The sequence below is a fragment of the Hevea brasiliensis genome, chromosome 15 (genome assembly GCF_030052815.1).
Source record: "Hevea brasiliensis isolate MT/VB/25A 57/8 chromosome 15, ASM3005281v1, whole genome shotgun sequence".
Classification (NCBI taxonomy): domain Eukaryota; kingdom Viridiplantae; phylum Streptophyta; class Magnoliopsida; order Malpighiales; family Euphorbiaceae; genus Hevea; species Hevea brasiliensis.
The window spans coordinates 75728721-75752456 of NC_079507.1; the positions used below are offsets into that span (position 1 = coordinate 75728721).

At 34.6% G+C, this 23736-nt stretch overlaps 3 protein-coding genes across 3 annotated transcripts; 2 read left to right on the forward strand and 1 right to left on the reverse strand.

The window, feature by feature from the left end:
• The first annotated feature begins 6083 nt into the window (after positions 1–6083).
• On the forward strand, positions 6084–10177 carry LOC110660251 (two-component response regulator ARR2). The gene is made up of 6 exons (XM_021818482.2): positions 6084–6575; positions 7008–7160; positions 7269–7649; positions 7995–8071; positions 8183–9367; positions 9498–10177. Exons 1-6 carry the CDS (start codon positions 6401–6403, stop codon positions 9570–9572), a joined length of 2046 nt encoding a protein of 681 aa, XP_021674174.2. The 5' UTR covers positions 6084–6400; the 3' UTR covers positions 9573–10177.
• Positions 10178–10987: 810 nt separating this feature from the next.
• On the reverse strand, positions 10988–14598 carry LOC110660250 (COBRA-like protein 7). The gene is made up of 2 exons (XM_021818481.2): positions 13725–14598; positions 10988–12845 (listed from the first exon to the last, which is right to left on the reverse strand). The coding sequence occupies exons 1-2, from the start codon at positions 14473–14475 to the stop codon at positions 11431–11433; spliced, it is 2166 nt and encodes a 721-aa protein (XP_021674173.2). The 5' UTR covers positions 14476–14598; the 3' UTR covers positions 10988–11430.
• Positions 14599–20164: 5566 nt separating this feature from the next.
• On the forward strand, positions 20165–21411 carry LOC110660249 (leucine-rich repeat extensin-like protein 3). Its single transcript, XM_021818480.2, has one exon. It carries the CDS (start codon positions 20542–20544, stop codon positions 21055–21057), a length of 516 nt encoding a protein of 171 aa, XP_021674172.2. The 5' UTR covers positions 20165–20541; the 3' UTR covers positions 21058–21411.
• The last annotated feature ends 2325 nt before the right edge of the window (positions 21412–23736 follow it).

Here is a 23736-nt window from a genome sequence, read left to right on the forward strand (position 1 = left end):
TAGCCTACATTTTAAAAATTATAAACTTAAAATTCACAAGCATAATAAAAAGTTTAAAAACATTATAGAAGTTAAATTTAAAATTTAAAAACATAACAGAAAATTAAAAAACACGATAGAAATTGTTGGGAGCCTAAATAAATGCCTCTGTAATCAATAAAATGCAGACTTTTAGTCTCTATACCCTTCCTTCAAAAAACCAACACACAAACGGTCAGAATTTTGCAATTGGAAGCCAAACCGATGTAAATTTTGAAGTTGATGGTGAAGAATTTACTGGTCACAAGCTGGTTCCTGCGGTACGCTCACCAGTGTCCGAAGCACAGCTTTCAGGTCCAACGAAGTATCAAAATGCTCAATCCGCGGATTCATGGTCTTCTTCAAGTGTAGGGAATTGGAAAGTCTTGAAGAGGAATAACTTTGAAGAAGTAGAAGAAACGGAGGAAAGAGATGATAAACTTTCTGGTCCAACGAAGTATCAAAACACTCAATCCGCGTATTCATGGTATTCTTCAAGTGTAGGGGGACTGGAAAGACTTGAAGAGGGTTAAGTTTAAAGAAGAAGAAACGGAGGAAAGCAATGATGCAACTACGGCTACAAGGATTTTCATTTTTTAACTGGATAGCTGGTAGGGCCCTACTCATCTAAAAGGCCTTTTTATCCCATTGTAAAACCAGATGCAGATCATACACTCTTGAGTGCAGTCCAGCCCTTGGCATAAGCTAAATGAGCTGAAAGTTTCCAGTGGGCTTTGATTTGGGCTTTTGCACATTGGGATCTCCTTCGTAGTATTTTCCTATGTTATGAATTTTTTATTAGTGAACAAGGTCCTCCACAATGCAATGATTGATTGGTGTGTCTACCAATTCAAGATTCAACAGTCGCATTACATAAGGACAAAAGAGCAGATGGGAGGAAACCACCCATATACAAGGAAGCTTATCATCAAGAAAACGCTTAGCTACGCAATCTCCAACTCCATTAGCTTGACTAGTGAACGATATTTGAGGATTTATCGACCTATAATAAGAAGCGATTGAATACTCTTCACAGAGGCATCTTATCTATCTCCCATGGATATATATGCTGAACAACATTATTTTCAAATAATGAAGTAAGGGTTGCGGTAATATTAGTTCTTTTTCTTTTAATTTATTAATTATAAAATGCAAATTTGTAATGTAGAGGAAATAATTTAGCGATAGGAGAGAGAATCCTAGTTGTGAGTCCTTCCTTCCTTGTTCCTTGATGGGAAATAGAACTAAAATCAAGATGCCACATACGCTGCCCCGTCTCCATGTGCAATTAATTACTTGTCTCATGTAAACCAACAGCATTGCTGCTTTACTTTATGATGCCTACTTGCCCTTTGCACCATATAACTGCATAATATTAGCAATGAAATCTGTTTTTTTTCTTTTTTCCTACAAATTATTGATCCCTAATTAATTAGAAGAGCCAGAGCCGAGAACCCAGAGTACGTATATAAAACACTTTTAATGATGCAAATGCAGGCTAGAGCATCCTTTCCAATGAATAAGATTTGCCCTTTTCCGATCAAAACCATGAACCCAAGTCAAGTTTCATAGTCTCTCATCATTGTAGGCATTAGACAAGTCATGTGGATTCCTAAGTTTTTTCTATTATCCACATGCAGAGGACATTGCACTGAACAATCCCATTCTCCCCTCCAAATTATATTATACGCATGCATCCAATCCAATTTGCCAACTTGAGAGACCCATGATTTTTCTTTATCATTTTATCACCAAATTTTTAATTGCCCACTAACACTTCAACACTCTTGTTAACTGAATATATTAATCTTATATCTAACCCATTTATGAAATAGTCAGATCTGAATTTTAAAGATTTGAGCTACAACCACATTGTTTAATCAAACCCACATATACGAAGGACTTCGTGTTGTTAAAGACAATGATGCTCAAGTGATTGAGGACCGAACAATCAAGAAAATTCTTTCAAAATTAGCAGACTGAATGGTGCTTTTAATAGAAACAATGAATGAAGAAGGCAGAACTGAAGAATCAATGATAAGGTTGCATGTGAAAGGAAATTAAATGTTGGTGCTAGTTTCAAAGGCATCTTAGCATGGTAAAACTAAAATGAAGTGTTATAACTTGAGAATATGATTACATTCTTTGGTTTTGATGGGTATATAGAGATACAGTACAAGTAATAGTTACATCAATCTGATCTGAAAACAATAAAAACAAAATAGTCCTACTTGCTTGCAAGCCTGGCAAAGTAGTACTAGTGATATGAGAGATGTGGATCTAATTCCATCTACTACTATACCTTGGGCATCCCCTTTTCATTTACAGGCAGTCCCAATCTTGGATTCAATTATTTTGGACCCAAACAATTTTGGAACATAGAGTATAATTAGTACTGTTGAAAATAATTAAGATTAAAACTGAAAAAGTCCTTGTTAATTATGAATTTTATTATTAATAAAATTAAAAAATATAAAAAATATTAAATTATATTATTAAAATAATCTTTCAGTGCCACGTGCCCAAATTATCCCCCCACCCCATCCTGCAACATTATTGTTGTTGTGTTTCAACTTGTGCTGTTACTATAAATGGAGTTGAATTTGGGAAAGCAACCCATCTATCGTCAATCATTCACTTTGACAATCCTTTTGGAGGTCTTTTTCCACTCCAAAACCACTCACCACCTATGGATGAACTCATTAATTTTTCTTTTTTAGTGTGCTTCTATATTCAATCTATTTAATGAAGGATTAGAAAAAAAAATATATTAATTTTAAAAAATAAGCTTCATAAAATTAATCTCATAGATTTAGATAATGGTTACAATTGGCTTTGTGGAGCTTTACTAGAAGAATTAAAATTAGTGTATAAATAATTATGAATAATTTGATTTTATAAAAATTTATCCATATATACATATTTATTTTTATTATTTAATATAAACTATTATATATGAAATAATTGTTTTATTTTATAAATTATATTTTGGAAGTAGGCCTACTCACCCACTACCCACCTTCTTTTAGATCACAATTTTTCTTTTTTTTTTTTTTTTTAAATATTAGCCCAACCCCACTACTAACCTCTACAAGGGATAATATGTGTATCAACTGAGCACGTACACAACCTACGTGGGCCCAGTCGCGCTCTGTGGGGCCCATCCTCTTCCCGCGTTGTCCCACTCATGACTCAAAACATCCGTAACATATTGGCTTTTTTTAAAAAATTTTTAAGGGGGCCCGCTCTAGCACTAAGGACAGCACCACGTGTCTGTCCGATCGCGAGTTGAAGATGAATATCGTCTAACACGTCACGTCTATTCTTCCCTGAGCTGATGTGGACTCATTGAAAGTGGGTCTGCGGGACCCAATGCAGCTCTTTGGCTTATCTAGGCGGGGTCCTTTTTCTTTATTTGATAATTATTTTAATATTTAAAAAATGAAAATTTGTTAAATGTTGCTGTTAGTGTAGCTGGATGTTTGGTGTAAAATTTTGGGAATTATGTATTTGGCTTTGGCTTTGGCTTTGGCTTTGGCATTGGCATCACTGCAGCCTGTAACTGACCATTCCAACCAAACAAAAAGTTTCACAGCACAAGTTGTTGGGATAATTTGCCTTCTTTTTTCTTTTTTCATTAATAAATAAATAAATAAATAAATTTTAATCTTTTATTAACAAGACCATTAATCTTAAAATTTAAATATGATAAATAAATTTAAAATTTATTATTTTTAAACTGATTTTAAATAATTTTATCATTAAATCATAATTATTTTATTTAATAAAAATAAATTAAATTAAATAATAATTGATAAATTTAAACTTGATATCTCTCCACGTCAGACTGCCCTAATCAGCATTAAATCACATATTATTGATCTTTTGTGAGTGTCCATATTGCATTAATCACATATTAAAGAGGAATAAAAGAAATGAGAAATGCGAGATAATTATGGGGGAAAATGTATATAAATAAATAAATAAAAAAAAAATAGAAAAGATAAGGCTGAGGGGCAAAAAAGTAGGGAAAAGTAGCATGGACTTTTCTGCAAGTTCCATGAGAAGCCACGTGGCATAGGGTGAAAGAGAAAAAGCAAAACATAGTTTAATGCGCGCGTGATAGATTTACAATACATACATATATATATATATATATTCGATTTCCCTTAAAAGCATTCCATAAATAAAAAAATATTAATTATTAAATGATTTTAGGGTTTGAAGATTTTGGAAAGATCTATTGGGAAACTAATACCATGATGAAAAAGTTATATGCAACACTTTGGAAGTTTGCTATTGCTGTGAGCTTTTTATTGGGCTTTGAAGCTTCAAACCTCAGCTCTCTGTTTAAATTTTACCTAACCTGTAGTTTTCATATATTCATCGTAACAAAGAAAAGGCTTCACCCTCAGGCTCAGGGAATATACGTTTGCAGCTGCAGGATGCTACTTTACCTATTGTTTCACAACTTTTCTTGCAGTCATAAAGCAACCTATATATTCTTGTTTATTGTAATTTATTCATTAACCCTAAAGTAAAAGATTATTCACTGCAAAAATACGCTAAATACGAAGAAATGGGTACAGCAAAAAAGGCCAAAAAGATGCAGAGGAGGAGATGATCAGAACTCAACTGGGAAGGGAACAATATAAGCCAAGGAGACCTTATCTTAATTATGCGGCGGCACAAGACACGTGTCAGTTTGGGGGGAGAGAGAGAGAGAGAGAGAGAGAGAGATAGGCAGGGCTTAAAAAGAAGAGCTGAGGCTGAGCTGAGAGAGAAAGAAAAAGATACCCCATTAGATTAGAGTTCCGTTTGTTTGTTGGAGCAATCACGGGGAATCCGTAAGGACTTTGGTTATAGGTTGGGTTGTTTTCACCTTTTTTTACCTTTTGTGACCATTAAAGAATAGCAAGTAGCAGAAAGCTTTTGTTCGAGAAAACTTAAAAAAGAAAAAAGCTAAGTATAGCCAGTGTATTTTATGAATTTGGGATGATGAGATGACCACTCTTTGGAACTTCAAAAGTGGAAAACTATGTCTAAGCCAACCCACATTTGCAATTTGCAAGTGGTGCTTCTGCATATTTTGATTTGCACCCAAAGAATATATATATGTATTATCTATCTCCTTCATTTAGTTTCATCACTTTAAAATATCTCTCATATCACTAAATTAAACTTCATTAATTACCTAATCCCTTTAATTAAATCATAATAAAGAATTGTTTTCATATTTTTCATATGCAGTTTAGAGATTAGATTTAGATGTGCAAGCAAGGGTGTCCTGAGACTCATTATTCTTTTATTGCACAGAATTAAGTGGCTTCCGTCTGGGGTGCCACTTGCATGCTTCAAGGATTGTGACCTATCACCTATGCATGCTGCTGGGATCCAACTTATATTATATAGGTTGAGATTTTGATGGGTTTAATTACAATAATAAATTCATCATTCCAACATTGAATTTACTGTTAAAATCTAATTACCAACAGAGATATCAAGAGTTCCTTTAATGTCAGTGAATTAATGCTCCTCTAGTGCTACTACAACCTACAAAGAAAAAGAGAAATAGCAAATTTAATTAAAAAGAAATTAAGATTAATTAATTGCTAAAGTTGACATATAAATTACTAAAAATTAAGAAATTTTGTCTTAATTTTTTCTCAGATTGAAAAATAATTTGAGATCAATTTTTCTTCGAAATTCTATTTGCTTTTAAATTATGAGATAACCCAAGTTAAACTCTAGATAGTTACAGATCGAAAAAGAGAAATTTTACAGTAAAAAAAAGTTAAAAAAAAATTGGAGATAATCGTGAATGACATGAGAATTGACCAATCAAATTATGGTAAACGGGGGGCGGTAAAACTGAAGACCCAAAAGACGCAACGTAGTAAACAGTGAAAAAAAAAAGAGAAGACAAAAGTTTAACGTTGGGGGGGTGTTGTTGGAGTAGATTTAGATACGCGGTGGAGTTAGTTAACTTCATGTGTGAGCTGGATCCACTCTTCCAGGACTGACCCACTTTTGAATAAAATAATCCAAACATTTTTTTTTAATTATAAAACAATTAAAAAAATACCCAGAAAACAGAGAAATTGAGCTTGAAGCTGATACAAGCCATGTCTTCTTCAACTTTCAATCCCAAAAAGATATATATAAATTTTCTCTTCTAATAATCCAAAATCTGTTCCCTTTCCCTTTCTCTTTCTCCAATTTTTGCGAATCTCATCTGGGTTCTTATTGTTTTGAACTGGGTATCAGTCTTTTGATGCTTAGTTCTACTCCAACTTCTAATATGTGAAAATTTACTTGTTTTTCTTACTTACTGCATGTTTCTTCTTGTTTTCTTCCTTTCGGATCATACGTTTTTTCAAATATGAATCTTAACAACGGAAAGGGATCGATGTCAACGGCCAGCTCTAGTGCAGCTTGGAAAGCTGGGGACGTTGTTCCCGATCAGTTTCCGGCAGGGCTAAGGGTCTTGGTTGTTGATGATGATCCAACGTGTCTCATGATCTTGGAGAAGATGCTCAGGACCTGCCTTTATGAAGGTATTGTTAAAATTTTTATTTGCAAACTATACCTCTCTCTCTATACCACAGTTTCTGCTTTAAGAAATGATTTGATTTCATTTGGGCTTATCATGTTATTTATTTATCATTTCTTATGCTACTTTAATGATTTTCTTTACGGAGACGTGGTAAGGATGAATAATTTCAGCATATTTAGATTTGGGTTTGGTGTCGCATCTGTTGTACTTTGAGCTGCAATTGTGTTCTACCTCAACTGAAGGCCATGCTTAAGCTTTTGAATTTGTTTGACCTGATCTCTTTTTGTGTAATTTCTGCCAAATTAAAAGCTATACTTGCGTGTCCGTGAAGGATTAGAGCCCTTTTTCTTGTGGATGTGCGTTAATGAGAGATTAGAGGGTTCTTGTTTGTGTAATTGGATTGATTGATTTAATTTTCATGGAAATTTTTCAGTTACAAAATGCAATCGAGCTGAGACTGCATTGTCCTTGCTACGGGAGAATAAAAATGGATATGATATTGTCATAAGTGATGTTCACATGCCAGACATGGATGGATTTAAACTTCTTGAACACATTGGGCTAGAGATGGATCTGCCTGTTATCAGTAAGTATTTGGTTACAATCAATTTAGATAGATTTAACCAACATGTAGCTCAATTAGCTTAGATTGATTTGGTGTCTCATACGTGTATATAATTTGTGAACTACACAGTGATGTCAGCGGATGATGGGAAAAATGTTGTTATGAAGGGGGTCACCCATGGTGCTTGTGATTACCTTATTAAACCAGTTCGCATAGAGGCACTGAAGAACATATGGCAGCATGTGGTTCGGAAGAAAAAGAATGAGTGGAAGGACTTTGAGCAATCAGGAAGTGTGGAAGAAGGAGATAGACAGCAGAAACAATCAGAGGATGCAGATTACTCATCTTCAGCCAATGAAGGGAATTGGAGAAACTCGAAAAAGAGGAAAGACGAGGAAGAAGAAGCCGAGGAAAGGGATGACACATCCACATTAAAGAAGCCAAGAGTGGTTTGGTCAGTTGAACTCCACCAACAGTTTGTTGCAGCCGTTAATCAACTAGGCATTGACAGTATGTATCCTTACCATTTTCCTCCATTTCTTTACTCATATTTTTGAATTTGGCAATGCTTTTCTGCTGCCTAATTTGGATTTGCATTGTATACTTGTCGTTGGATAAACTTATTTAGATAGCTTGTGCATTTTGTGAATATGAGGAGAGATCTTAAGGTGATAAACTGGTTGTCCAGTGCTATTTTGAATGACCAAATGGAACCTATTGATATTTTTGAAAATTATGCTTGAAATTAGAATTCATTTCCAATAAAATGAAGGTAAGCTGAACAGAAAAATATTGTAAAATCATTGGATTCCTTATATACTGCTCTTATATTTTTGTATTGGTCTGTGGATACAGAGGCTGTTCCTAAGAAGATTCTGGAGTTGATGAATGTTCCTGGGCTCACCAGAGAAAATGTTGCTAGCCATCTCCAGGTATGGACTACTAATGCTTAACAAGGATATTCCAATGTATGCTAGGTGAAATTCATTAGGCAAGTAACTTTACTATTTGATTTAAACTCATTATTTGTTTGTATCGTATAGAAATATCGTTTGTATCTCAGAAGATTGAGTGGGGTTTCACAACACCAGAACAATTTGACCAACAGTTTTATTAGTCCCCAAGATGCAACTTATGGGCCACTGTCCTCGCTCAATGGACTTGACCTTCAAACCCTTGCTGCTACTGGTCAGCTTCCAGCACAAAGCCTTGCCACACTTCAAGCAGCTGGGCTTGGTCGATCAGCAGTAAAATCTAGAATGCCCATGCCCATTGTTGATCAAAGGAACCTTTTCAGCTTTGAAAATCCAAAATTAAGATTTGGAGAGGGACAACAACAGTTAAGCAGTAGCAAGCCAATGAACTTACTTCATGGAATCCCAACCACCATGGAGCCAAAGCAGCTTGCAAATTTGCACCATTCAGCACAATCTCTGGGGAGCATGAATATGCAAGTCAATGCCCATGGTGGCCAGGGTGGGCAGGGCGATTCATTGCTGATGCAGATGAATCAATCACAGGCCAGGGGTCAGATACTAAATGAATCCACCGGCAGCCATGTTCCTACTCTTACATCATCCATGGGACAGCCTGTTCTATCTAATACAGTTGTTGGTGGAGTCTTAGCAAGAAATTGTCTAGCTGAAAATGGTAGAGGGACCAGATATAATCCAGTTTCACATTCATCTTCAATGTTGAATTTCCCCTTGAACAGCACAGCAGAATTATCAGGTAATAGTTTTCCTCTGGGAAGTGGTCCAGGGATATCCGGGCTCACATCTAAAGGGACATTTCAAGAAGAGGTTAATTCAGAAATAAAAGGATCCGTTGGATTCATGCCAAGTTATGATATTTTTAGTGATTTGAATCAGCACAAATCACATGATTGGGAATTACATAATGTAGGCATGACCTTTAATGACTCTCATCAAAACAACTCTCTGCAAAGCAATCTTGATGTTGGGACATCAGTTTTATCTCATCAAGGGTTTTCTTCTACCCAGAGGACCGGACAGAACAGGAATATATCTGCTGTAGGAAAACCCATGTTTACAGCTGGGGATACAACTGATCATGTGAATGCGCAGAATGTTGGACCTATTAACACTTTTTTCACAGATAATTCAGTGAGGGTTAAATCTGAATTTGTTCCTGATGCAAGCTGTGAGACTAACCTCTTCCCTGAGCAGTTTGGCCAGGAAGATCTCATGAGTGCACTTCTAAAACAAGTGGGTTTCTCTCTCTGAATCATTTTCTTTTTTTTTTTTTCAAAATTTTTGAATTATGTTTGCTTTTTCTAAAACAAGTGGTTAGCCAAAGTTTTGAATCATTTTTAACAAAATTTCTTCAATTTTGCAGCAGCAGGGAGGTGTAGCACCAGCTGAAAATGAGTTTGACTTTGATGGGTATCCCCTGGATAATATTCCTGTGTAGCAGTTCTCTTAGCTATGTCAGTTTCTGATGCACATACTGCTGTTACAGATGATTTGATTTATCTCTTCTGCAACCATAGGGGAGCAGTTCAAGTTAGCATTTTGCTTGGCAGACAGGATTGCTTGATTTCAGTTAGCTGCATTTCCTGTGTATATCATCATGTTCAGCTGGTTTAATTTGGACATAAAATTAGACAAATGGTAAGTGGAGATGATATATTCAGTCCGAAGGTGCTTTCAAGTCTTGTAAGATACTACTGCATGAAGTGCCAAGGCATACATGCAAAATTTTGGCTTGCATTGGGTTGGAAAAGCTAGTGACAAGCAACTAACTTTAGGATGCTTGTGGAGGTGAACATTGGCTCAAGTTGAGACAACTTAGACATCTGCAGAATTTCAGGAGCCTTGCTAACTCTAGAAACAGATCAAGTTTTTTTTTTTCTTTTTACCTCTGTCTTTAATTTATATTTCTTATTTAAGGAATTGACCTTCATCAATGTACATATTCCATTTGATTGCTCTAGACATAAGTCTGGGTAATTTTTATTTCTTTTTTCTAGATGTTTTCTTGTACTTAATTTCGAAGATGTTATATTTTTTTTCCAACTGCTCCTTTTATGCTTTTTTATAATGAAACCTTCCTTCCATTATTAGATAGGAGTTACGATATTCGTTGTTACTAGATCGAAGCCAGAGTTAAAAGAAACCGTGCCAGAGCCAGAGATCTCCTCTGCCTCTTGTAAGCTGATAGTCTTGGCTCTTGAAGTAGCCTAGAAATGCCAAGAGGCTGATAGTCTGGATCGTATAGCACGCTCCTCCTCGAATCTGAGATGGATCTCCAAACACAATCTGGGATGTTTCCATCTCAAGATCTGTCATGGCTACAAGTTCACAAAAAAATTGCTTGGAAGTTCTTTTGCCTTGCGAAAACGCCATGTCGTATTTCCTTTGCACGTGGGCCAGATTAGGCTTGTCGAGGCCGGGGTTAAATGTGCTAACCAAAAAAGAGGACCTCTTTGCTCCCGCCATCTACATGTTACTCTTGCAGTTTACGCCCACATCTCAATAACCCCAGAATTTAATTAACAGCATTTCAGAGAATACGATTTAATGGAGACTTGGACAACTTATTTGCAGCTAAAGGTCTATTCTTTCTTTCTCTATTGTTCCCTCTATCTCCATTTCTATTTTCCTCTCCTGCTATCCGACTTATGATTCAGCATTTCAATATATTTCATTCAGCTAGTGTGCATGATTGATGAGAATGTAAAAAGTTGACCAAGGAAACAAATATTTACTCAAATTGATATAATTTGACTTTTTTCCAGAGAACCAAGAAGACCAAGGAAGGGGTTGATCAAGTTGGTACACTATAATTATTCTACGAAAGAAACGACGACAAGCATAAATTCAATATTTGAGTCTGGAGAATCGTCATATCCACTACATTTCACATTCAGAGCCATTAACCTGCTTTCAAAAGATGCAGGCTTAATAATGAACATTAAGCGTCTACCATCGTTAGACAACCTCACAAAGTAAGAATAATGAAACCACAAGAAACGAAACTAATCAATTACTAACACTGTTCAATCCTACACATGATATCAAATTTTACATTCGCTTTAAACAATGCTCTCATGGTATAGTATATGTTATCCATCCAGAATGTGCCGAGAACATCACACCCACTGGCAACAATCTATATAATATAGATAACAAGCTTGGGGTGCATATCTTCTGGAAATTCTGGCAATGTGAAACCTCCTGGATCAGGATGAGCATGTGTACATTTAAATCCTGAAAGAATGAAAAGAATTAGAAGCCACATTAATACCAAGCAACTTCTCATCTGACAGCTACTGCCACATCAGCATGAACACCATAGTTGCTAGGAAGATCCACAAAATCATGGTCGGCTCCCTTCTATTGCTGTTGCTTGTTGGGTATATTTTAGGAAGTGCGCACTCCTCCCCATTGAAGAATACTTTAGTCGGAAACCCATCTCCAGCAGCCACATTGAGTCCAGGCGTAGATTTCTTTGTAAATGAGATCACAGACTGCTGTTTTCCGGGCACCCTAGGATCCTTTTGTGGGTCAGCTCCATCAGTTTCAGCCACAAGATAGTTCAACCCTGGAAGGCCTTGCAAGATTATGGTATTGTTAACGCCCTTCACCATGCTTCCATTGAATGAATACATTGCTTCAAACCCAGTAGCTGCTTTGTCCAATTTTACTGCAGCAAACCAATCAGGAAATGCAATTTCATCCCAGTTGAAGATTGTGATCCTTGCACTCCATCCACGGGAATAATCTGTATAAACATGCCAGTTGATGCTAACCCCACAATTATCTCCACAGGGCATTGGGTTTGGCACTGTTCGATGTTTAAGGTCAGCCCAAGCTCTAAACATGGCAGTTCGATTATCAGAAGGTATAAGCAGTGCCTCTGGTGGAAGAAGAACAGCTGGAGCAGTTGCACTACAAGTTCTTGCTGTGTTACTAGCGCATCCACATGCACAGGTATTGCATGGGACAACAGAATCATTGTAGTAAGCAGAAAATGATACACAGCATCTGGGGCTTACACCTTTGGGATAAGTGATATTGCATACTACCTGCCAGCTAGCAACTGCAGTTGAATTTGATGCTAAGCCACTTGGGTCTGGGAATTGGCTAGGGCTCACTCTTACTGGGGGACCACATTGGTAATCAGGGTTAAGTGTGCCATTGATCTTCCAGTTTTGTGGCGGTGTTAGGTCAGACCGATTAAGAACTGGAGGCATTTTAAAAACCAGCATCTGGAAAACTGAAATTGACTTGCTTGGGTCCATTGATGGTGGCAAGATTGTACCATTTCGACAACAAAACGGCTTCAGCCCAAGAGTTGTGTCATTATACTTCATTGGAGGCAGGTCAATGATTGTTGGCCTTCTTTCACAGTTCAGTACATTGGCAAAGTCTAGTTCCTTATAGTATGTACCTTGTGGGCCAAATATACAGTCAGATGAATCAACAACAAAGGGATAAGCCCCTTTCATGGTGTAGATAAATTCATCCATCATCCAGTCCCAGCTCAATTTCCAGTTATCAAGACGACCAAGGGGATTGTGATTTTCAATGGAAACCTGTGCCCAATAATTGGAATCATATGTTCTGATTACATCATACATAATTGTAAGATCCCCACTCTGGCGAGGCAGGAATTCCTCCTCCACAGTGATGTTTGATTTAAAGTTCTGATCTCTGGTGCAACAAACATGCATCACACTACCTGGGAATACCAAAAATGATTTCCATCAATACGTGTAGAAACACATAAAACTTCAAAACACAACTCACAACAACATCAATATCCTATGATCTACATCTGATGATATTAAGCAGAGAGCAGCTGTTTTGCAGTTGTCAAGGAAATGCTCTGACAGTTGATAAATCTAAACTGATATACAAAAGTAAAACTTGAAGAAGCTATTGGAACATAATAATCTTTCCCAATGCTCAATTTCCTTTCGGCAAAAATTATGACTCGACATGATGAAATATGCAATAAACTCTCCTCAAGAATTTGAGAACAGCAACACGTTTGATGAGAAATATAATAAAAAATAGCTACTGATATTGGAGCCGAGCCTTCTTAAGATCAAATTGACACACTCACAGACACTCTTACAGCAACTGCTTCGTACACAACCAGTGTGACAATACGCTCAATCATATCAGCCATACATACAGGATACACTACTACTAAAGATCTAAAACTTGTTATGATCAATCACTGTTTTCCATGACAAATAGAGTTTCAATCTCATACCCTGATGATCCCCTTCCAACTCCAATAAGATCATGCCTTTTATCTTAAAAATAGTTAAATAACTAAATCAGTGAAAGAGGAGCTGGTAAGAGACTCTACAATAGAAAATAATCCAAGAATGAAAACCAAATATCCATGTAGAAAATTCATCAGTTCTTTCATCTTTCCAAAAGTAGGAAAAAAAAAAAAAGCTTACCACAAAATTAAACGCAACGAAACCGCCACAATGATAAAATCTAAACTATAACATAAATGCCCACGTATGAAAAACCCAGAAAGAAAAATCCCCAAAATCAGAAGTAGAAACACACAACAAAAAAGGAAGAAGGAAAAACTAACCTTCCTTGGCAGTCTTAGGACAAACAAACCCATCATTAGCAAGCGTGATATTAGAAGGCCAAGGCACATCCTTCAAAGGCACACCAAACTGGGTCCCCAACAGCTTAACCTGAACCGACGTCTGAGTGGAATCCCCCGCAGTCTCAATTGGCGTTTTAAGATCAGTCATAGGGTACCCAGCAAAAATAGTCCCATTACCAACGCTGGCAGGCAAGCTAGTCCCATCAGCAAGAATAGCGTTAGATGAAGAGACCAAATACTCATCATTCTTAAAACCCACAAAGACCTTCCAAGATTTGAGCTCATCAAGCCCGTTATTTTGTATACTCAGCGTGGACTCGAATCTGTAGGGCTGGTGGATGGGATCGGTGGGCTTAAGCTGGATTCCTCCTTCATATTGGTAGGACAAAAAAATCCCATTGCAGGAAGTGGCAGCAGGAGCCGGTGCTTCGGTGTTAGTCAGGGAGATCGCAAAGGGTACTATAGCAACAATGATCAGAAAGAGCAAAATGAAGTTGAAAGCCATGAACTTTGGGATGGTTGCTAAAGACAAATGAAATTGAAGTGGTTTTTGTAGTGAGAAAGGATGCGAAGCGTGAAACGAGTAGCTAGAATCTGTGCTGCTGCTGCTAGCCGTCACGGTATTCAAAGAAGCTGATTGGATTTCATGGGGCGTCCATAGGGAATTAAGGGGGAAAATTAAAAAAAAGAAGTGTTTTCCCGTTGCATTAAACAGAACTTTTCCCCTCATTTTCTATTTTGAATTCGTAATAGAGCACCTTTTCGTTCTGTGGTTCGGGTATAATTGCCTGAGGTAGAGACTACCGTAAACACATCCCTGGATTAAACAACGGCTGAGATGAGAGCTAGCACATTTTATGGGTGGTTAGATTTGATTGTGCCCCAATCCATTTTACATTAGGTCAATTTAGATGCGAACACGTCTCTTTCTAAAAATGTTGTGGGCCGGGCAGTCCTCGTCTGCGCCGTGTGCATTTAGATTAGACTTATACATTTAGTCAGTTTTATTTTTTTTTTAATATTTATTTTATATTTTTGAAATTACATTTTAAAATTTTATTTATAATTGTATTTTAAATACAAACTAAAATAAATAAATTTTTAATAATATGAGTATAATTTGTATTTAATAAAAGACATAAAATTGATGTTGTCGGAAGTTTTCGAATCTTGGTTTTAATGTTACGTAATTCTACAATAAGAGAAAAAAAAAATGTGAGCTATATGGCGTACTGACAAGTCACTATGACACTCAAGTTAGAGATTTTAATTAAGAAAATATTTAAAAAATATTTAGAGAGCTAGTTGATAAGAATTGTAAAGCGAATATACATACCTATTTCTAATCACTTTGTTAATATTTATAAATTTTTTAAGGAAACAACCGTTACTTCGTTTATAGTAGTGATCTTAACTGAATTTTCAATATTATCTTCATTAAATTTGCTTTTACTTAATTATTTATTGAAGTGATTATTGCTCGGCCCATGAGATTCTACTTGATGACATAGCTACTACTCAGTATGACTTTCATTCACCTTATTAGGCGAACGAAAGTTTTGTTTGATCTTCTTTTTGCTCGGTTCGTTTGTTCCTTTTAATTATCTTAATATTGTTAACTTTTTGACTACTATACTAAAAATGATTATGACAATTCAACTTCCACGCTAGATATAAATTTTTCTGTTTGACTTGAATTTTGAATAGATAATATCAAAAATATATAACATTTATTTTAAATTTTGTTACATATAATTCATATCTGATAAAACTTATAACTAAAATTTATCTGTTTTTATTTGTATTTTTAACTTATCTTTAATAATAAAATTTAAAATTATAATTTTCTCTATCAAAAATTTTTATTTAATAAATTTATAATAATTAGCCATATATTAATAATATGCATATGAAAAATCTATTTAAAATGTAAATAATATTATCACCTAAGTGCATAGTTGATGAAAAAGGTAAGAAAAAAAAGGGTGGAGGGGAAAAAAATGGTAAGAAAAAAGGAAAAAAAAATAGAGATATTAACGAGTAGGGTACTCTTAAAAATTATTATACTCGAATTTGATTGATATTCTCAAAATTTAAATTTATTTCAAATTCGATTAAAATTTATTATCAACTATCCGAATCTATCCCAAATTCAATTATTATTATTTAAAAAATATCCAAAATTCGTTTAATTTTATATATATATTTGAATTAATATTCTACATAAAAAATTATTTTTATTAATAATTTATATTTTAAAATTTTAATAATTTCATAAAATATTTAAATTCTATTTTATATAAAATAAAATATATAAAAATTTATAAATATTATTATAATATATATATTATATTTAATTAAGTATTTATATAAATAAATTTGGGTAACAAATACCATATATGTAAAACTCGAACCCGAACTTATTATCAATATTATTGTTCAAATCCAAACTTATCCTAAATCCAATCATATGCTATTCAAATTTATCCTATTATAATTTAGTCAGATCAAATACGAGCAAAAAATAACCTATTACCGCCCCTAAAAGGGAGGAAGGATGTGTTTATAATACATATGAAAGCGTTTTAATAATTTTTATTATTTTAAACTTATGAAATATATTTTAAATTTCATTTTATGGAATTTAATTATTGAAATAATTTGAATTTTATAAAATCTGATAAAATTTATTTAAAATAAACAATCCTTTTAATAGGAAAATTTATTTTTAAATTTTCAAACTGTATTTTTTATTACATTATATATTTTAGTTTTTTCAAGCCCACGAGTATGCTTAAAAAAAGGCCGACGAGTAGAATCCCAAGCCCATGGGCTGAATTCAAATTTATTTTAAAGTTCCAACTAGCCGTTACTGGGGAAAAGCTTCTTTTTTCTCCATATTTTTCCCCTGATAAAAAGAAGAAAGGCTTCTTTTCTTTTCATTTTTTTTTCCTATTTCTTTTTCCTTTATTTTTTTTTTTAAAAAAAGAAACAAACAATTGGTGGATGAATAAGGAGATGAAAACTTAAATTTGAATCTGTTATGTATTCAATCATTAGACCAAGGCAGATTAAATTATTATACCTTTTATTGTATAAATAAAAATTTAAAATTAATTATTTAAATGGTTATTACTTTAAATTGTATGTGCAACTCACATGCAATAAATATAAAGTGATAATTTATGTATAAATTACTAAATAAAGAATCATAATATACATATGCGCTAAGTGAAATAATTCTGTGTATAATTAACCACTAAGATTTAAAAAAAAAAAAAAAAAGGTGATAATTTGGGCCATGTCATGATGGAAAAACATTCACAAATCAAACATGAAACTGAAACTGTATTCAAGAATTATAGTTGATGTTGGCATCACCAATTCACCACGAGCCATTTGAGTCTTTGGAAGAGTGGATCAAACTCAACTCTCTACTTAGAATCCTAAAGGCAACGAATTATAACACTCAGGAAGTAACGAAGCTAAACGAGCCACTTCTTTGTTCCACAGGCTTTCCCCCTATTTTGCTCTTTTCATACAAGCCTGGTTTGCCCACTACCTCAGCCCATATTTACAGTTGTTACAGAATAGGATAGTAAGTCAGCTTGGACACGGTCTAGCTTAATATGATATTGGATTAATCTTTAGATAGAATTCAAGCTGAGTCCTTAAGGCGAGTCTAAAGCCAATAAACCAAAACTCATTAGTGATTATTTTGATGACTCAGTTGGGTATCACAGCAATTGAACAAGGAGCCAGAAAGCAAGGCATTTTTCTAAGAGGTAGGTAAATATCATTCTCTCTGATTCTTACCAAAAACATTGCCTCTTTCTCTATATATAAGAACCATAACAGTATGTCATGTAATATTATTCTCTTTGATTCTTAACATTTGTCCGATTAAGATTAAAGCTGTGTCTGAACTCTGAAGTCAGTCAAAGTTGGCTCCTTACATATGTCTGATAATGTATAATAAACCATTTTCCAAGCCGTACAGTACAGATGTGGACCTCAACGTACACATTAAATCAAATGCATCCTCCAACTCGGATAGAGGGCACGCCCGGGTTGCTGAAACCGGGTTGCTGAAAATAATAGACCTTCTCTTCGACAAGGACAATGATATTCAACACAAAAACCCAACCAAAGGTCTATTCTGAGAGGCCAATTAAACTCCTGGAGTAGGATTTATTAGATGCTTATCATCAGCAAGGTCCTGGTCTCTCTCCCAATTTCGAGATTCTGAGAACTCCCTGTTGTTTAATAATTTACTTATTTTGTTAGGTGCCATTGCCAATAGGCCTTCCAAAGGAGTCGATTTCTATTCATTGTTCTTGAGCTTGTTGCTTTCGATTCAATTAGTTAAATAGAAAAAGGCCACTAGCTATCCACCACATTCTATATGATCAATCATTTTCTAAGCAATAATATTGGTTATTGGGTTGTGATTTTATTTGTCTTGTAATTAGATAATGAGTTGGGTTCCCATACTGGGCATGTGGGAATAGGAATAAAGTGCATTGAGAATTTGCATCACTGAATCATCAAGGGCCCTCAGAATAACGCAGCTGCTGACTGTCAACCAACCAAGGATCTTGTCCTGGTTCATAGATTAAGATCTCAAGCTTTATATCGTATTATAAGAAATGTCATAGCCCACTATTTACAGGATTGGTATTACTGTGTTTACGATTTGAGTTTCTCCAACTAAGCACTCGTGACCAGAAAGAACTAAAGAAAAGGTCATAACATAAAGGGGAGAAGCTCCCATAAAAAATAAAAAATAAAAATTAGAAAGCAAAACATTTAAGTAAGGTGCAAGATTGTTCGCATTTCCAGTTTGGTGAATTTCATATTTGCTAGCTTTTCAAGTTATTTATTCTCATAATTCATTGGTTATTGAATCCTTCACAAAAGCATTGCTTAACTGAATTCTACTACTGTTTATCCATAATTCTAGTCTATCAAGGTTCTCTTTCAGAATTATATTAATTAAGAAATGCAATGCTGGGTTGGAGAGATAAAGGCAAGTCCTAAACAGGGTCAATTTGGCAAATGAAAGATTCATTATCATCAGTAATGTGGAACCCACAGATGAAATTTGTATCTCCAATATCAAAAAAATATATATATTACTATTAAGAAAATAATCTTCACAATAAATATTAATTTTTATTGATAATAAAACTTCTAATCACAGCAGAAGCAAGGTGAAGTACATATAATGTAAAATAATAGCAGCAAGTGAATAATTAAATTAAAATTAATTTTAGACAGTTATTAGCAAAATCTATCATTTTATTACGTCCTTAAATTATATATCCTTGCATATATGCTTCATTTTTTTCACGTGCCAGAAATGAAACGATTCTTATAGTATGGAGAATGGGGGCATGCAGCTGCACAATCAGGATTATGCAATTAGCTTCCCTTCAAGTTTTTTCAGAACGTGTTCTAATAATTTTTCTTCCAGACCACCCATGTGGATGTGGCCATGACACCATAGCTATACCACACCATCCTTTTATTCTATTTTAATTTTGAGTTTTAATTTAAGGTTAATTTTATTTTATTTTTTTTCAATTTAATACTTAAAATTATGGCTCCACATGCTGTTTGAGCTTTTAAGGGTAAAACAGTTCATTGAAAATGCAGAAACAATTAAAAGCAATTAATATTGTATACAATGTTATTAACTGTAATTATAGCTGGTGAACCTATTTAATAAATTTTAATGGAGATGGCCTACATTGGTCCTACCCCTTGATTAATCACCACACCTTCTAAAGAGCGACCCATGCTGTTGACAGGAAATGCATGTTCATATTGAGATGAAATATTTTGTAAGATGACATTACTGAGGAGACTTTAGTATCCCTCCTGTGCATGAGTATGATGGAGAGTTTGTTTAGTATTATTGTTAAAATAATTATTGGGGAAGATATTAATTAAAAAATATTAAAAATTAATTTAAAATTAAATTAGTAAATTTTAATTATAATGATATTAAAAATAATAAATTATTTTTTTTCTTAATTATTTTTTTCTAATGTTGCTTTTCTTGAAAATTACCTTTTATCCTTTCAACTACAATGGGAAAGAGGATTGAATCCTGACCAGTAACTACGCTGCACTGTAAACGAGAACGATGAGCACCACGTGGAGCTTGCGTATTCTTTACGTCTTCTCTTAATCTGCCACGTCACCAAAAATAAGAATTCGAGAATCCAGATCCTTCCACGTCTGAATGTTTCTGCGCCAAAGGTCAACTAGTCAAGCCCGTCATTCATGACTCCTCTTCCTCCTTCAAACCACACCATTTTAAGTTTTAACAATTCTCCTAATACTGCATTTTGGAGAAATTAAATCTGCCAGATTCCCTATTGTACCCCTCGATTTTCCTGAATCTACATAGTTAACCCTAAACGACGCGTTCTGTTCGTGCATTCAAGCCCTTCTCTTCTCTGGTAAAGTAAAAGTGAAACATGTCGGCGTCATCTTTTAGAATTTTAGGCTCTTAACCCTTTTTAAACCTTTTTCTTTTAATAAATTTTTAAAAGCATGATGATGATGATTGATGGTTGATTAATGGTGTGGCTTCCTTCAAAGATAAGAGACTCTGTGTACCACCCTAGCCCAATAGTCCCTGCTTCTCTTGTTTTCTCTGAGCTACTGGTCTTTCAATTTTCTCAAGAATTCCATCCATTTGATCTTTGTTTTCTTTTCTTGTTCTTGTTCTGCATTAAACAACATTCTTGAAATCTCTAGACTCGTTTCTTCTACTGTTCCCAGAATGGAAAGAATTCACTCGATCACTTTCTTTCTGCTAGCGCTCCTCATCGTGCTGCCTTCCATCAATCCCTTACCCATTCCAAAATCAAGAACACTGAACGAGATCGCATGCACAATGTGCTCATCGTGTTGCAACCCAGTGCCATCTCCGCCTGTACCATCTCCTCCACCGCCATCACCATCTCCACCACCACCAGCATCCACCTCTAACTGCCCACCGCCACCGTCTCCTCCGAGTCCGCCGGGCTCGTACTACTACTCTCCACCTCCACCTTCCACTTATACTTATTCCTCTCCACCACCACCTCGCGGCGGCGGCGGCGGCGGCGGTTACTATTACTATCCTCCACCAAACTATAAGAACTACCCTGCACCCCCTCCTCCTAACCCAATTGTGCCTTACTTTCCTTTCTATTTTTATAACCCACCTCCTTCCATATCTGGGTCTGTGAAGCTGATGGGTTCTATTAGTTACAGTATAGTTGTTGTGGCGATCTTTTTACTTTCCTTGTTTTGATAGAAATTATAAAGATGGTAAAGAAATTGAATAATGTGGCAGATTGGCAGATCTGGTATTTTGCAGCTGAGGAGAAAGAGAGGATGCGTCTTGCAGCTTGATATTTCAAGAAGAAGAAAGTAAAAGGGACAAGGATCGAAGAAAAACGCCTTTGTTTTATTTCACACTGAGCTTGAGGAAGAGGAGCACAGCACAGAAACCAGAAACCATGACAATTATGGAAGTAATAATTCTAATTCTCTCTATCCCCACTCTTGCTGTAGAGTGATCTGTAATTTGTTGACAATTTGTACGTATCTGTGATCTTCATTTTCTTTACATTAATTAAAAATAAGTAATTAGTCATTTTTGTCACCCACAAAGCTCGCTTTTTCTTCAGCTTAATGATTTCCTAGCATTATTAATTTAGTTTTAGTCTCGTAACTGTAATTGCATTGGATTTTATTGGAATCTGAATAAAATGCTCGGTAAGTAAATTAATATTTGGATCAAGCTCACTGTTAAATTCTATTAATGGATGATACAGACAACAACAGCTTAATTCTTGTGGGTGAGTGGGTGGTATTTTCCATTTTTTTTTTATTCTTTATTTTAATTGTAATAGATAATATAAAATTACTAATGTTATAACTGGTCTTGGCGTGGTATTGGTGGATGAGGATGAATCTTTATGAAAATTGCTTATCTCTTTCAGTAAGAGAGACTTTGTGTATTTCTAATGATGGGGGTTAAATAAACAATTATGTCACCATTTACTAAAATTTTATCAGTTCATAAAAAATATAAATGGGATTTAAGTGAATTTTATGTGTATGTGTTTTTTAATAATAAAAATAAAATAAAAAGCACTTTAAATAGCTGACCTGGCGACAGGTCAGGAATCAGGTACTTCATGGATCTTTTGTAACAGATGGTTCAATGAAATCAGCTCCGTTGGGTGTGCTGGGATGGTGTTTTCTGAACTCTGAGTGGCTCATGGGGGTGTAAGTGTAACTAATTTTTACTTTGAATGGATGGTTGACCCACACAACTCCATCTGCTTTCTTGGGGAATGTGGCGAGTGCCAAAACCCTATCATCAAAACCAGCTCTTTTTCTCACATTTCTCTTGTCTCTCTGCTTTAACGATTATTGCGTTTCGCATGTGAAAACGCTGTAGAGAAAGACAATGAGAACTCTCCTTCTCCAATCTCTCTCCATTTTTATGAAGGAGACAAAATACAGGAACAATTAGCTGGAGGGCACGTATGGTTCTGATGGGTGGTGGGGTCAAAAGCATCTTATGAGCTATGAATTTAATCAGTAGTGCCTCCCAAACCAAGTAAAAGGGGTTCATATAATTTTCAAATTTAATGAGAATAACGCCAATGTGAGGGATGTGGTGCCTAATGCAAACATTACATTAATAAGCAGCAGAGTTTATTTGCTATAGCTCTCATTATGCCTTAATAATTGACCAAATCGACTAAGTTGCAAGTGCTGTAAATTTATGACTTCTTGGTTGTTGAAGCAGTTGGTTCATAAATTTTTGCTAACTATACGGGATCAAAATTTATACGGGATCAAAATTTATTGGGCGCAATTAATTTTATAAGAAAATAAATTTAATATTTTTTTAAATAAAAAACTACCTCTATTGTATAGATATAGACTTGCTTTTCTTTTTTTTATTTATTCTCAATTATGTACCGCTTTTTATTTTAAAATAATAACTTGTTTATTTATTAGTTTATTAATAGATAGTATTTTATATGATTTAAAAATAAAATGTATTAGTTTTGAAAATAAAAATAATGATATAAATTATTTAATTTTTAATAAAATGATATGATTAAAGGATATAAATTTAAAGATATAGAATAAAATTATAGTATTAAAATAAAATAACAAATAATTTACACGTGAGCATAACGACTAGAATATAATAATTTATCGTCATCGAATAGCTCAGATAGTTGACGGAGACTTGCATGGAATTTAGTTGCCATTTAAGCTTGGAACATAAATGCTTGTAAAACCCAAAGTTCAGCCTGCAAATAGTTTGGGCCGAAGGACTACACCTAAGGCCCAGATTTTGATCCATGTTGTGTTGAGTGTCTACAGAACTTGGCGCTAGTGAAAATGTGTAAAATTTTTCAATTTGACACGTTGAATGCAAATCTTTGCGGGTAGATTTTAGAGGTGATTTGCATTTCTTGGATGCATATGCGTCGTCGTTTAGTCCTTGAAGAAGCATATTTGATCGAGGGCAACAGCTGAAGCACTGGTGGATGATGGTTTGAGATGATAGCCATAGCCCCCATACATGATGGCTTACTAGTGACGTAATTGCTACGAATTTCACATGGACATTGACATTTAGGCAGGAGGGCCAAGCTTTTTCACATGGCCTTAGAAGTGGAGAGGATCCTGGCCAGTTCTACTTAGGTTCGGATTGAAGTTATGAAATTCCAGTTAAGTACTTTTTATTAGATCACATATAAAAAATAATTTAATTTTTATAAAAATTTAAATTTAAATTATAAATAACTATTTTTAATTACATTATATATATTAATTATATTATAATTTTAAATAATATATTATTTTTAAAATATTTATAAATACAATAGTAGATATTTATAATATAATAAAATATCTTATTTTATGGAATGCTAGGATAAAGCAATAACTTATTTTA